Raw genomic sequence first — 15,928 nt, 5'->3', positions numbered from 1 at the left:
CAAGGCACCTCTCTGGATCTGTGGATGCTTAAATACCTAAGAAAAACTGGCCCTTAGTCTTTAAGATCAATATGTTACTGGAGCAGAGAGTGTTTTATCTGTTGGTGTGGGTAGTAGTGTGACATTTAAAACATCATAAAATTAACCTATATAATTGTTATGATATTCAGTGTAATTAACAATGTTTCCTCTACACCTATTGGATTAGGAGTAATTAGCCCAAAATGTGAATGTTTTTGAAAGTGCAGTGCATGTAAAAGCAGGGGGGTTTCTGCAGCCTTAATGGTAGTAGTCACTATCACCAATTGGTATACATGTGTTATATAATCCATATTTGCATGTGTGTGCACTGTATGAAATGTTTATTTCTGTGTAATATTGAAGATAAAATTGGAATGTATTGCATAGTAAAAAAAAACGTGATTAGGTAGATTTTCATTATCAGGAATAAATATTTTTAATAATTATTTTCCTTTTAGGGTTACCCAGGCGAAGACAACACAGTACTGGGACCACCTGGGCCCATAGGTGAACCAGTAGGTCTTTCTTTCTCAAAAAAATTATATTAGTGATTCAAGACAAGAGGCAGTAAATGGAGTTTCCACAAGTTCCACAGTTGCCTCAGAAGTCTAGGGTCACTTTGTCATACAAAGGTGCAGAACCAGTGTCATTAGAAACAAAACTGAACACATTGTTTTACTGTAAAAAGTGGCTGTCCAAAAATGGCACCTTCTTACTCAGCAGATCTGTACTCCCTGTTAAATTATCCTAATGAGATTACTTTTCATTTAGATCAACATGTCTGAGAACAGAATTTGTTCCAAATAGTTATCTGCTTGTTTTAGTGACCCAGTGTCTTTTCATTCCTGTTAGCAATGCAAAATGAATGCAACTGTGCGAGGGTGAGCTGCTATGATGATTTGTTTATTAAAATGGTGTGAGCACTACCTACAAAGAAGAATTTAAAGGCAATGGAATGAGAAGATGTAAATGAAGACAGAATTTGGACCTCCAGAGGGAACTCAGTTAACAATTCTCATGAAGATGCCTGAGAAAGAAGAGAACCTAGTTCACTCATCCATAGCTGTGTTGATTCTGCCATGCTAACTGGAGCAAAAGTTGTATGCAGAGTCATTCCATTCCATGTGGGTTTCCGCTGGGAAGCATACCACGTGGCTGTTTCAGGAGGCCCAAAATCTAATGGAAACACAGAAAAGGGGAGAGGCAACGGAGGGGGATTCCACAACCCCATGCATGCCATGTAGCTGAGCTCTACAGCAGCTGTCTCTGCAGAAACGTTAGAGTGCAGGGGAGAAGTAGGGACCTGGCATCAGTACCGTGATGATGAGCATGTAATAGAGATGGCCAGTGGGTCAGTTCATAAACTTTGAAGATCCACTGCGCCTGATGATCCCCTGGTAACCTTGAAATAAAGCAATATTTGCTTTCTTAGTGCTTTTATTTCAGATACTGGGAGGGAAAAGCTGCTCCCTATTAAAATCTCCATCCACCTAAATGCTGAGTGCCTTCAGGAAGGTGCTGAGCCTCCTTACCTCCACTGGGTAAGATCCTGCACGCATCAGCTTCAGTGGATGCAGGTTTGGTTCATTGACTGCAATGAGCATTAAAGCGCTTAACCCTTCCCAGCAGGGACCCAGCACCTTGCAGATTTGGGAGTTGAGACTTTTCCTTTAAATGCAGTCAGCAAACTGCAGCTTCTACTGCAGGTGATGGGATGCGATAGTAGCAGCACCATCATTCACAGGGCCCTGCCTCTGGATTAGGTGAGAGGCTTCCCTTCCTCCCCCATCTTCTGTACAGTTCTCATACACTAAACCTCTTTATGCAGGCTTTGCTAAGGGATTGAGGATTTCCTCTCATAAACAGAGTTTCACTATAGGCAGGTTCATTATAAAACAGGTTCCATCTGTACCTAATGGTCCCTGTCATTTGTTTTCTTTACATATTAATCATGGTAATGGCACCTTCCTATAATCTTCTGCAATTTGAATCAAATGATCCCTTCAAATAAAAAAAAAGTTAAGGTCTCATTCTGATCTTACTTACATGGGTGTAAATCTGGAGAGATTCCTTGGATGTCAATAGAATTATTCCAGATTTGCAGCTGTGGGAGGTTAGAAGCTTGGACTGTGGTCTTCATTTACAATATATTTTTGATGGGTTGCATGTCTTACTGTAATACATTTTTGTTTTAGAAATGGTTCATTTTTATTCCGTGGATTTAGCTGATTTTCTAATTTAACAGTATGTATGTTTTGGTAACCTCACAGCTGGTTGATTGGTTTGTTCTGAAGGAAAGGCCCAGATGTATTGTTACTGCAGCAGTATTTCAATTCAGCCATTAAACTCTGCTCTTTGGTTGTCTCTCTAGGGTCCTAGTGGTGAACGTGGAGATAGAGGAGAACCTGGTGATGAGGGATTCAAGGTAAATACCACTTGCTTTGTAAAACAGCAAAACAAAATTGCTGTTCTCTCTCTCTCGTGTGCACCCACACACACACACACACACACACACTCTCACACAAGTGAGCTGCTGATGCTTCACCTGTATTGATTAGTTCTTAGTGTAAATTTATACTGTATCGAATAAACTAATAAATTTGTCTGGAATTGCAAACACTATTATTTTGTAACTTTCATCCTAATAATTTTGTGTATGTTTTATGCAGTTTTCCTGCAAATATGCTGTAACCTCACTATAACAAACACTCATTACAATTGTTACTGTTGTGGCGTCAGCAAAACAAAAAGATACAGTCCCTGACAGAAACAATGAGGAGTGTGAGGTCAGTCCAATGAGATAAATCAATTAACAGCAGGATACCAAGGGAGGAAAAATAACTTTTGAAGTGGTAAGAGAGTGGCCTATTACAAACAGTTGACAAGAAGGTGAGAGTAACAGTAGGTTACAGACAGTTGACAAGAAGGTGAGAGTAACAGAAATTCCCCAATACCAATTTCTCTGTATTGTTACTCTCACCTTATTTTTCCTCCCTTGGTATTCTGCTGTTAATTGATTTATCTCGTAGACTGACCTCACACTTGGTAAAGCAGCCCCCATCCTTTCATGTATGTATACCTGCTCCTGTATTTTTCACTTCATGCATCTGATGAAGTAGGTTCTAGCCCACGAAAGCTTATGCCCAAATAAATTTGTTAGTCTCTAAGGTGCCACAAGGACTTCTTGTTGTTTTTGCTGATACAGACTAACACGGCTACCACTCTGAAACCAGTCCCTGACAGAAAGATCTTACACACACAAAACAGATCAGACCTATAATAAAGCAATAAACCAAGTATGAGCCAATCTCGCAAGAATGCAGAAAACTTTAAACAATGTATAATTCCCTCCCATGGTGAGCGGGAAGTAGGGATTGTCATGAAGGCTCATTAAGGCCTTAATTCCATGAGGTGCTGAGCAGCCTGAATTCCATTTAACTCGGTGGAGTTGAGGATTTTCAGGGTACGTCTACAGTGCAAAAAATCACCCATGGCAGCGAGTCTCAGAAGCTGGGTCATCTGACTTGGGCTAGTGGGTCCCAGCTGAGACCCATGCCCCTTGTCAGGTTTCAGAGCCTGGGCTCCAGCCTGAGCAGGAACATCTACAGTGCTATTTTTAGCCTCGTCGTGTGAGCCCAAATCATTTGACCCAGGCTCTGAGACTTGCCATCGTGGGTTATTTTGCAGTGTAAACATATCCGCAGCTCCTCCCAGGATTGGGCTTTAGAAGAAAATGATCAGCTCATCAGAGTTATCTCTGCAGTGATATTTATGTTTTCTGTTTCTAGGGTCACACAGGGCTTTCAGGTCTAAGAGGAGCAATTGGACAACAAGGGCCTCCAGTAAGTGTTCCAGGCAGTTAGCTGTATGTATTGTGCATCTGTGTTTGTTATTGGAAATAATTTATTTCTCTCCTACCTTCATGGCCAATTGTGTTTGCTTTTTTTTTTTTGTTTGTTTGTTCTTTCTAAAGGGTGAACCAGGTGAATTGGGGGAACAAGGACCAAAGGGAGAGAGAGGATCAGAAGTAGGTGGAAAAAAAAAAAAAGAAAACTCCACTTTATTGTAATTCTTTTGTGTTTGCAATTGTAACAACCATTATTGTCCTTAGAAGACAAAGTGAAGTTTTTAAATCATAAGGGTCCCTTTAAGAACAAAGCATGATTTACAGCTGTTGTGCTGAAAGATGACTGCAGTATTTGTCTTCATGTTCTATTTTAACATGACTTCCTGCCACTTATTGACACTCTATGCCTTATTAAGTCCTCACAAACACAATGGACCTGATTGCTACCTAAAACCATACAGCGATGAATAGCATAGTTGTCCACTGGTGTGACTTGAACAGGGTCCCCATCAAATTAGGTATACTTCATTTGTATTTCTCCATAGAATTCCCTGTGCTCACTAGACTTTTCTCTATAAAAGATATTTAGATTTCAAATTAGGCCAGATTCAAGATGCCAACTGATTTTGGAGTTGGTTGATTTTTGGCCCTAATTACCTGATGTATGTCTCCTTTTGCCATATTTTATTACAACATATTTATATTTCCAAATATTTTAGGAACTGTTAATGTGTATTTACCTAAGTTTCAACACTTCCTTTAAGGCACCACTCTGAGTTGGAGGCAGTGAAGAGTTTCACCACTCCAGAGCACAATGTCTTCTGAAGCTCCCAGAGTGTGCCGGAGGAGTATGCCCACTTCTACATCCCTTACCGTGCATTCCACTGGCTGAGGGAAAGTAGGCTGGGGTTAGGGTTAGAGGGTAGAGAAATTGTCATCCTCACCCCCTCTTCCAAATGATATTAGCTAGGAGCAGCCATTGCTCTCAAGGTAGCCTAAGGTCTACAATTGAGGCTGACCACCTGTACTCAGGTCACAAATGAGCAAGTTCCTTTCATGTTTCCTCTCTCCCGTGCCCACACAAGGGCCTGCTCCAATCTGGCTCCTGTGTGCTGTATCATAGAATATCAGGGTTGGAAAGGACCTCAGGAGGTTATCTAGTCCAACCCCCTGCTCAAAGAAGGACCAAGCCCCAGACAGATTTTTACCCCAGTTTCTAAATGGCCCCATCAAGGATTGAACTCACAATCCTGGGTTTAACAGGTTAATGCTCAAACCACTGAGCTATCCCTCCGCTTTATTAAGAATCAGATATCAGAATCAAATACAATTTTGAAATATTTGGCCTACTTTTTCCAGCTGTTAGGCTTATGGAAAAAAGATATGATAGTTTTCCTGAAAATGATTGACAGTGGCACAGTGGTATTGAGGCATCATACATTTATATTGGTGTTGAGACTAAAATGATCCTGTTTCTATTTCATCCCTTAAGGAGAAAAATAGCATGAAATGGAAACTTACCAAAAATTCACAATAACCTAAGATAGCAAATAAGTACTACCTGACAGATAAGTATTTTTACCCTGAAGTGGTGAAAAGCCTTTACAAATTTGCTTCTTCTCAAAATATTTGAATGTCCTTTTATGTCCTTAAATGGAAGCCCACTTGACAAACTAGCCCTGTCCAAACACCCAGAATTACATAGCGCTGATCCATCTGATGAAATAATCTGTAAGGAAAGCCCAATCAGACTGTATAGTATGTACATTCAGAATGGCTGGGCTTTCGACTGAGGCCTGGAAGTATGGAGTATGCTACAAAACAACAGCACACTAATGACAGAGCAAGTCTTGAAAAGATCAAATATAAATATTTTCCTACACCAGTAATACTTTGTTCTCATGGTGTGCTGTAAGTTGCCTAAAGTATTTCACACTCTGCCATTGGGTGACTTTTATTGGCTTCTAATATTTTTAGAAGGATTAGAATAAAGATGATTTGTAATCTGTATTCCCATTGCAACTTAAATGGGATGGATATTAGTGATTTGTCCCAGAACTCCCACCCTCACCCCACAATCCTGCTGCAAATAAACCATTTTCTGTGTATAGATGATAATCTGAGACACATTGGAAATGGGCAGTAATGCAAAATGAACACCTGAAATCCTCACATACCAGTACCAACATGAAACCTCGCCTATGCCTTCTGATGTATTGACTTTGAGAACATATGCACACTGTAGGACAAAAACAGTCATCCCTCAACCCTCTCCCTGGGGAAAACTTCCATTATATTAGTCAGAAAATACTCCCCAGCAAGAAATCTCCATATGCCAATTTGGAGCCAATATTCAGCCTGGAACAAAACTTTACAGCCTAAAGTCTTATAAAAAAGCAGGTTAATAATAGAAACATTGACACAACCTTGGCTTCTGTGGTGTGAATAGTGCTGCTCTAAATAAGTCTTACAAGGCTAGTCACACAGAACTATTAATTAATTAATTAACTATTTTTATTTTATATGAACTCTGAAATGTTAATGAAAGCAAAACAGGGTGCTTTAAATGTATAGATTTCAGTTTTAATTGGTGGAGTTTTTGTGCCATAGTTTTATTAAGAAAAGTTATTAAATTAAACAATGGAACAGTATTTTGTTAACTTTCTGGTATTTACATTAGTTGGATGGTGGGTTTTGTATTTACCTTTATCTTTAGTTTGTTTAAACTTTATTAGGTGGAATATAGTTTTAACATAGTATGGTTATTCACTAGCCTTTATTTCTAGAAATTGTGTTAAAAATAATTTAGAGCAGAAAACTTTAAAAGGTCTTTTCTACTCAATCTATGCTGTAGTGTTGTTGTGTACTACTGCCGTCTACTCAGAGGTGGCTGTATTTCTGAAGTGGATGAATGATCCCTGTATACACTGTGGTTTATAATGGCTTTTTAAAGTTTTCTATGTGCTTTGGGATCTTCTCAAAAGTGCTTCAGACCCATTGAAAGTCAATGGGACTTAGATGCTTTTGAAAATGTTACCTTCTCCATATCAGTAAGTTAGCGAAATCCACAGATGTCTCCACATTGGTTGTGCAATCCAAAAAGTAGTTTTTTTAATTAACTGTTTATTTCATCATTCGTATTGTGTTTAGAGTCCAGATAAAAGGGAATATTCACTATGGCAAAAGTCCTGTTTTCCAATACAGGCGTCAGCATATACAGTGTGCCCATATTTCTTATTTTGTATGCTTTGCTTTTCAAAAAGAGATGAAAGTGCTATAGAAAAATGTACTTTGTTACAGTGATATTGTCTGATGGTGCAAAGTTACCTAAATATCTGGAATATCCTGATTAGCTCTGGTACTGTTGAAATTATCTGAAATTGTACAGTATATTAAAGAAGAAGGGGAAAACTGGTAGCAACCACACTATGAAATCTTTGTTTTGATTGTTGAAAATGACATGCTTTTAGGGCCTGATCCAAAGCCAGGTAATGAAAAGATTCTCATTAGAATCTTCTTTTATGTCTTTGGTATGACCAATTCACAAATGTTTGAATTATCTAGGGACCCACTGGAAAAAGAGGAATGACTGGTCAAGCTGGGAAACCTGGAATTCCTGTAAGTAACAAGATTCTACCATCTATGTTCAGTTTATAAAACAGATAAATGCAAATGCTGATGCATATAAAAATCAAAATTATTCATTGCTTGTGGTAGTATAAGGCCTGATTCTCATTTACCGTAAGACCACTTTATACTGCTTTGCCAATCTAAATGGGACTCAAAGTGGATCTAAATGTAATTGTCCTTAAGGTAAATGAGAATCAGGCCAATAATCTTTGATGAAACACAAAATGGTATTAAATGATACTGAAAACGAACTCTCTCAGTTAATCAGCACATTGGAATGAGGTACAATTAGTGAATTATATCCTGAGGCTGCTTCCCATTTGCAAAGTTATAACTACATTCTTTGTCTGTAGAGTTTACACAGATCATACAGTTCTTATCACATTAACAGGGACCACCCTGAAGTTAGCTGCATTTGTTCCCCCCCCACACACACACACACACTCTCACTCATTGGCTCCCATAAATTCTCCTTCGAATGTGTACTGCCTTCAGAACTCTCCATCCATGTGCCCATGACAAATATGGCTGCCTGAGCTTCTGACCTTTCCCCACCTTTGTCACTCCATCAGACCCCAGATATTAAATACACTTTCATTAAAAAGCAGTTACTCCTTTTTAGAGGAACTAATCCTTCCCCCTCTCCACAAGGGGTGAGTAGAAGAGGAAACCAGTGAATGTTCCATAAACATTCCCTAGTATACATTACAACAAGGCTATTTCTGGGTCCACTAATAAATAACACACACCAGCACATGCTGTAAATAACTTTTACTAGCTTCACATACTATCATTTCTGGTAAATGAGAAGTACAGCTGCCTAATAGAAGCCTGTCAACAAACTGCACATCCTGTACAGAGTGGATGGACAGCATTTTATTGGATAAATTAAGTGATGTGGCAATTCTAGAAGTTTAGATATGCCCTCGGAAGTACTGAACAGATGCATATGTAGTATCAGTAGTGCAGAACAAAGAGAACACGGGGAAAGGCAGGAAAAAGGAAGGAGAAGCAGGGAAGAGAGGAGCGATGAGAGGAGGCTTCTGGGGAATTTCAAAGCTTATCTAAGGCTCATTACAAGGTGCCACTTGTACCATTAAAAATTGAAGCCAAGTTTTACATGACAAATGTTTTACATATTTATATCACTGTTTAAAACACATTTTTGGATGAGGCATAGTGATCTAGTTGGAGAGGATATTTTGTATTTCTGGTGCGTGCATTCACTTGGAGATACACCTCTACCCCGATATAACGCTGTCCTCGGGAGCCAAAAAATCTTACCGCATTATAGGTGAAACCGCGTTATATTGAACTTGCTTTGATCCGCTGGCTTTTGACCCCGCTCCTCCGGAGCACTGCTTTACCACGTTATATCCAAATTTGTGTTATATTGGGTCATGTTATATCAGGGTAGAGGTGTAGTTACATGAGTTCTAAGCCTCTTCCACTAGTATATTGCAGTTTAAAGGTAAATCATCTTGTTGAAAGAAATTCACTGAAGCTTTGATGAAGATGACATGATAGCATTCAGTGAAAGCTTAACCAAGGACTAGTAAGGTAAGTGCTGTTTAATGAGAGGTTCTCATGTGTTTTTGATACAGACATGTTTGAATTATGTAATTTCTCAATTATATAATAGCTCCAAATACTTTCAGAAATCACCTCTGACTTCTGAAGCCTTGATTGTTGGGTGTCCCACCTGAGATACCTTGGACCTGATGTGCAAACAGTCACAACTCCAGCTGAAGTCACTGGGATCTGCAGGTCCTCAGCGCCTCTGAAAATCAGACCCAAGGAATCTCAGATTGGCCATCCAAACTCAGAGGCCACTTTTGAAAATGTTGATCTAGGTTACTGAGACTATTATTATAGTAGGGCCTAGGAAATATTGTTTTGAAATCTTTTTTCTATGACTTTAGACACTGCTCATGAATATGAATAGATTGAGTAGATTCATATTCTATTTGAATTTGTTTCAAGGGAAAACCAGGCCCACGAGGGCAGAAAGGTGCTTCTGGATATCCTGGACCAGAGGGCATTCCTGGGAATCCTGGAAAGCCTGGGTTACCTGGGAATGCTGGCTTTCCTGTGAGTAACATATACCTACCTCTGCTCTACATGCTTTACATATAAACAGAGGGAGGCTGCAGGGTTAAGGAAAAGTTCTTTTTACAGCATTGTTACAGCACTGTTGTTATGGCATAGTCATCCCATATTCTTTCCCACAGCAGCTAGAAAAGTATTGGGAGTTCCTTAATAACTGCACTAGAGATTGAGGCATCCTAGGTAGCCCAGAGTTGCCGGGGAAGTCAGAGAGGGGGGGGGAGGGAGGGAGGGGGGGTGGGTTTGGGGGTGGGGGGGGTGTGAGTGAGTGTGGGGGTGTGGTACTGGCAATGCCAATTCTACTTTCCTATAGAGAAGACGGCAGGCAGCCTTCCGCCCCGCTGAACATCTTTTATATGCCACCATTTCGCCAAAAGGAAGGATGGAAACCCCGTTGCTAATTCTCCCCCATGGAAAATTAGGCCCCATTGAAATTAATGAGGCTACTTACAGTAGTAAACACTGTGCCTGGTAGTAAGTATTGGCTGGATTGACCCATAATTTGTTATGAAGATAAATTAGATTAAATTTAGTGTAACTATTTAGTCAAGTTCATAGTTGACGAAGAACTGCTTAAATACTGGTGTATTTGCATTTTGGTGGAAAAAAACACAAAAACAAATGAAATAACTTGTTCATAAGGGGGCAGATGCATATTACTCTAGCTGTTAAAGGCTTCATATCATATTAACTGTGGAGTTACAGGGTTTATTTCAAGTGACTGTAGTTCTTTGCAGTTGAATTTAGAGGGAACCCCATAATGGATAGCTTTTTCTTATTCTTTTTAGCCTGTTCAGTAATAATTCAACATTCTTCCAGTACTACTGAATACTGAATGTTAACAATAACATTGACGTGTATCTACTTAAGAGATATTTTAAACACAAGTTAGCCACATAAAATAGAGAGAGCAGAACATTTGTTATGAAAGCACAGCAGTTCATCAGACTGGGAACCAGAGTAACATATTGAAAGGCTGTGGGAGCCACATTAGGAAACCTGCTCTATTAATAGAAATGATGAATGGAACAACATATGAAAAAGATATTCTGTGTTTGCTTCTAAGTGACATCATAATAAACACTAACTATGGATGAGGAGGGCATCTTTCCATTCATTTTTTAAAACATGGCATAGGCATGTTCTTTTGGCTTAACTCCATACACTCAGCAGCATGTTTTTTTCATTTAAAAATTGTTGCTCTTCTATACAATCTGGGGTACCAGTATATTTTAGTAGCAAATGTTCTGATGTTTCTTGATGTGGTAAATTTATTTTTATATTCATCCTTTTTGTACACAATAATGCTAATATTATTAGTATGTTTGGCATTTATAAATAAGCATGTTGAATTTGAATGTCTCTGGAAGACGCTATGAGAAAAAGCACTGTCTTTTTATTATGTGGAGAACCTCCTACACGAATAAGTGTTTCAAGGCTGAACAGTCATTTCAGTACATCTGCAATCAATGAGTCTGACATCTTGTTTTCATCAAGAGGAGCTCCTTATTATAAGCTTGTGATCTCTGGAATTCTCAGACCTAATTAAAAAGAAAACAACATATCTATGGAAAGATCATACATGTGTCATCCAAGGATGAGCCCAAGAAGCAGTCATGTTCTGTTACTAACACTGATTAGGGCCCTGACCCTACACATTTTAAACTGTAATCAAGCAAAAACAGCTATGGGTCAGATCCAGATCCCATTTTATTGGTGTCCCCAAAACTTGAGGTATGGGGTTAGTTTCAGATAGATGGTTCCATCACTAATATAAACAACTTTGTATGATCCACACTACCCTTGAATAGGAGAAGTGAAAGAAGCCACTGGGATGTCAGTAAAGTGGTTTTGAAATATACAGTTATGTGGAAGATCATTCTGCTGGTCATCAATGTCCAGACTCAGTCTGCAGTCCTGCAAATGACCACACACATAGGGACATCAGTGCCAGCAGGGAGCCCCACTGATTTCATGTTGATTCACTTCACAGTTCTCAGTGCCTTTATCCAGGCCTGTGGAGATGATTCTCAGAGCAAACATTGAGAGAGGAGATCTAATCACAAAATCAGGGGTGTCATTTGTGGGGGGAGGAGAAGACTCCTGCCCCCTACCCCAAGTTTTGTACAGGTGGTGTGCTCCCAGCCGGAGCTCTTAACTACAGCACAGCATTAGCGTGGAATGTGAGTTCTGCAGAGGAGATGTGCTGCTCCCAGTTTGTGCCCCTGGGGCAGGGAGACAGTATTTTGTTTACAGACAGAGGCAGGGTGATTAAGATAAGAAAGGGCTGGTAATTAAATTAAGGATCTGGAAGTGATTAGATGAACCTGTAAAACAGGAATCCCTGGTGGGGGTGGGGGTGGGGGAGTGTTAAAGAGAGAACGCAGGAGACTCAGAAGAAATACAGCCAAGCCCTCTGAGCCAAGTTTACATTCTGAAAAGAGGGAGATTTGAAGGGCATACGTCAAAAGAAGGGGCCATACCCAGGGAAGGGCTAGAAGTGGTATAGAGAAGTTCCCACTCTACCTGTGGTACTTATGTGGCCCCATCACCACAGTATCTGAGCGCCTCACAATGTCTAACCTATTTCTCCTCGCAGCCCCTCTGTGAGGTAGAGCAGTGCTGGTATCCCTATTGTACAGATGGGGCATTGAGGCACAGAGAGAATAAAGGCCAGATTTTCAAAGGTATTTAGGGACCTAGTGGGATTTTCAAAAGCACCTAGAAGCTGAGGTGCTTTGTAAAGCCCACTAGATGCCTAGCTGCATCTTTGGGTGCCTAAAAACCTTTGAAACACTGTACCTAAGGCACTGTGAGTGGCCTGAGGTCATACAGGAAGTAGAATCCAGGTCTCTCAGGACTAGGGTAACCATTTGTCCTGTTTTGTCCTTGTTTAAGCCCTGTCCCAGCTGGGCATTTGTCCCATTTGCTCTTGCCAGCTGATCACCAGTTGGCAAGCGCAAACTGGACAAATGCACAATTTTGCCACAAAAGTGGGGTGCAATCCCTAGCGTGGCACGGAGGAACGTGCAGGAGGGCGAGTGGCAACGCCAGCCCCATGCGGGAGGGAGGGCTCAGGACAGCGGCTTGGGCTAGGCTGTCCCCGGGCGGGCAGCAGCGGGGGCTTGGGCTGGCCCTGCATGGAGGGGAGGGAAGAGTATCTTGGGCTGGCCCAGGGAGGCAGGGAGGGCTTGGACCGGCCCTGTCTGGAGGTGAGAGTAGGGTTACCATTCGTCCGGATTCCCCCGGACATGTCCGGTTTTTAGAGTTAAAAATAGCGTCCGGGGGGAATTTGTAAATGTCCGGACTTCCCCCCTCTCCCCCCTCCCCCCCCCCCCCCCCCGCAGAGCACGCGCTGCTGACAGGGCAGCCGGATGGATGGTGCCCCTTACATGGGGCTCCGACAGCCAGAGAGAGCCCCTCCTCCTCTTCCCCCTCCTCTCCCCTACAGCTGAGAGCACTCCCTCCCTCCCTGCGTTCGCAGATCACCAGCCGGACGTTCGCACCGGCAGTCTGGAGCTCCACCCCCTGCTCCTCCTCCCCAGCACGCTGGTCTGAGCGGCAGAGTAAGGGGGCCAGGCGGTCGGAGAAGGGGCAGGGAGGTTCTGGAGGGAGCAGTCAAGAGATGGGGGGGGGTGTCGGGCGTTCGGGGGGGGCTTTCTGGGGGTGGGGGTGTGGATAAGGTTTTGGGCAGTCAGGGTACAGGTAGAGGGTAGGGTCTCAGGAGGGGGCAGTTAGGGGACAAGGAACAGGGAGGCTTAGGTAGGGGGTGGGGTTCTGGAGAGCAGTTAGGAGCAGGGGTCCCAGGAGGAGTAGTCAGGGGACAAGGAGCGGGGGGGCTGGCAGGGGTGGGGAGAGGGATCGGAGCAGTCAGGGGACAGGGAGCAGAGGGGTTTAGATGGGTCGGAAGTTCTGGGGGGGGCTGTCAGGGGGTGGGGAGTGGTTGGATGGGGCGTGGGAGTCCCGGGGGTCTGTCTGGGGGTGGGGGTGTGGATAAGGGTTGGGGCAGTCAGGGGGCAGGTAGGGGGTAGGGTCCTAGGGGGCCAGTTAGGATGGGGGGAGGGTCTCAGGAGGGGGCAGTCAGGGAACAAGGAGCAGGGAGGCTTAGGTAGGGGGTGGAGTCCTGGGGGGCAGTTAGGGGCAGGGGTCCCAGGAGGGGGCAGTCAGGGGACAAGGAGCAGGGGGAGGGTTTGGGGTCCTGAGGGGGCGGGAAGTGGGAGGGAGTGGAAGGGGCAGGGGCGGGGCTAGGGCAGGACTGGGGCGGGGCTAGGGCAGGACTGGGGCGGGGCTAGGGCGGGACTGGGGCGGGGCTCCTCCCGTCCTCTTTTTTGCTTGCTGAAATATGGTAACCCTAGGTGAGAGGCCTTCGGCTGGCCCCATGGGGTGTCCCATTTTCTCTTTGGGAAAATACGGTCACTTTACTCAGGGCTAGCTCCCTATCCACTGGACCAGCCTATCTCTCTGCTGCACGCTGCAAGAAAAAAGAGGACTCTGATAGATGGGAGGAAAACTAAGAAGGCCAGTTCTCTAAGACTCCAGCAAACAGTCCCAAGCGATTGGGAAGCATGATTCACAACATGTAAAGCAGCACAGAGGTCAGGAAGGATGAAGAGAGAATGAGAGGAGATCACTTAATCCACAATACAGGCCCCAGGCTGGGCTGTATAGCCCTGGCTGCTGTGCAATTTTAGATTTTAACTGAAAACCATTTTGTTTTGTCATTTTTTTTTTCTGAGTTTGAGAAAAGGAAGGAATGAGAAAGTGTCATTTGAGTATCAAATGTGTTTACGCCTCAAATACTTAGGCAGATGTATTGAGCTGTATTCAGGCCAATTCCAGAACAAAGAACAGAAATTGCATCCACAGAGTCCATAAAGTCAACGATTATTGTCATGATTTGTATTATTCACTGGGCACCATCTGTGTGCTCAGCACTGTTCAAAATATGCCAGAAAATGTAGTTCCTGAGCCAATGTGTATAACATGTGTAGCCCTGAATAAGATGGCTCAGATATTTAAGTATGAAGTGTATAGTTATTGAGCACATGTTAATATCTGTGAGTGGAGGCACTTATATAAGGCAATCAAAATTTTACTTGATTAAGGACTAGAAGATTTGACCCTCCAACTTTCTTTCAAGAGGAAGAGCTGCCCAGAGGTCCTGTGCCTGTTTATTTTCCTTTCCTGCCTGCAGTGGCCCTTATATACCTCAGAAATCTCTTTTTTTTTTTCCTTCTCACCTTTAAATTTGGAATTTTCTTGGTGTTTGGTTTTATATACTCTCCTGTGAAAATTGCAACTCAGTCACTGTAGTGTTGTGTTTAAGAGCCTTCTGGAAAGTAACTAGCCTTTGCAGTGTTGCCAACTCTCATGATTTTGTCATGAGTCTCAAAGCTGGTGGTAAACTCCATCTAAGGCTAAATACTGGCACGAGACCGATAGTCAACAAGTACCGTAAGGGAAAGTTGAAAAGAACTTTGATGATAATTACACTGATCTACAATTTTTGAGAAGTCATCTGCTTCAGAGATAAAATGTGTTATTTATTATGTATTTTGATGTGCTGAATTCAAATATGACAATTAAAACAACTGATTGGCTACTGTTTCTAAGATATTTAAGTTTTTACATTTTATGTCTATGTATATTGTGTAGATAGTAGAGTTTTAATCATAAATTGTAAACCTAGGTCTTTTCATGTGTTTATGGTTGCTTTACATGATAATATTTCACCTGTCCTGTTTATGTAACACTTTAAAAATCAGCAAAAGGGTTATATAAATAAAATTTATTATGAAACAAAAGGCAAAAAACTATTATGTACATAGTTTAGTCCTATTCAGTGTCTACTCGGCGCTTCTTGGCTTGTCTCTTGTATTCATTAAATGGAGCATCTCTTGTCACTGTCCAGCAATAGTCTGCAAGCATTGATGGGCTTCATTTGCCCTGATAGCGTTTCTCCATTGTTACAATGTCCTGGTGAAATCGCTCGCTGTGCTCGTCGCTCACTGCTCCGCAGTTCGGTGGAAAAAAATCTAGATGAGAGTGCAAAAAATGTATCTTTAGTGACATGTTGCAACCAAGGCTTTTGTATGCCTTGAGGAGGTTTTCCACCAACAACCTGTAGTTGTCTGCCTTGTTGTTTCTGAGAAAATTTATTGCCACTAACTGGAAGGCTTTCCATGCCGTCTTTTCCTTGCCACGCAGTGCATGGTCAAATGCATCATCTCGAAGAAGTTCACGAATCTGAGGACCAACAAAGACATCTTCCTTTATCTTAGCTTCACTTAACCTTGGAAATTTTCCACAGAGGTACTTGAAAGC

General features: G+C 42.2%; 1 protein-coding gene across 1 annotated transcript in view; it reads left to right on the top strand.

Annotated features, from left to right (window-relative positions):
- Nucleotides 1-15,928, top strand: part of COL24A1 (collagen type XXIV alpha 1 chain) — a 226,266-nt gene that overhangs the window by 178,020 nt on the left and 32,318 nt on the right. Inside the window, exons 41-46 of the mRNA XM_065409330.1 lie at nucleotides 480-536; nucleotides 2,393-2,446; nucleotides 3,810-3,863; nucleotides 3,995-4,048; nucleotides 7,433-7,486; nucleotides 9,482-9,589. Of these exons, the coding sequence (XP_065265402.1) occupies nucleotides 480-536; nucleotides 2,393-2,446; nucleotides 3,810-3,863; nucleotides 3,995-4,048; nucleotides 7,433-7,486; nucleotides 9,482-9,589 (381 nt within the window). The remainder of the gene's footprint in view (nucleotides 1-479; nucleotides 537-2,392; nucleotides 2,447-3,809; nucleotides 3,864-3,994; nucleotides 4,049-7,432; nucleotides 7,487-9,481; nucleotides 9,590-15,928) is intronic.

This window comes from Emys orbicularis, chromosome 8 (genome assembly GCF_028017835.1).
Source record: "Emys orbicularis isolate rEmyOrb1 chromosome 8, rEmyOrb1.hap1, whole genome shotgun sequence".
Taxonomy (NCBI): domain Eukaryota; kingdom Metazoa; phylum Chordata; order Testudines; family Emydidae; genus Emys; species Emys orbicularis.
Note: the sequence above shows the minus strand (reverse complement) of the source record. Positions and strands in the feature narration are given on the sequence as shown.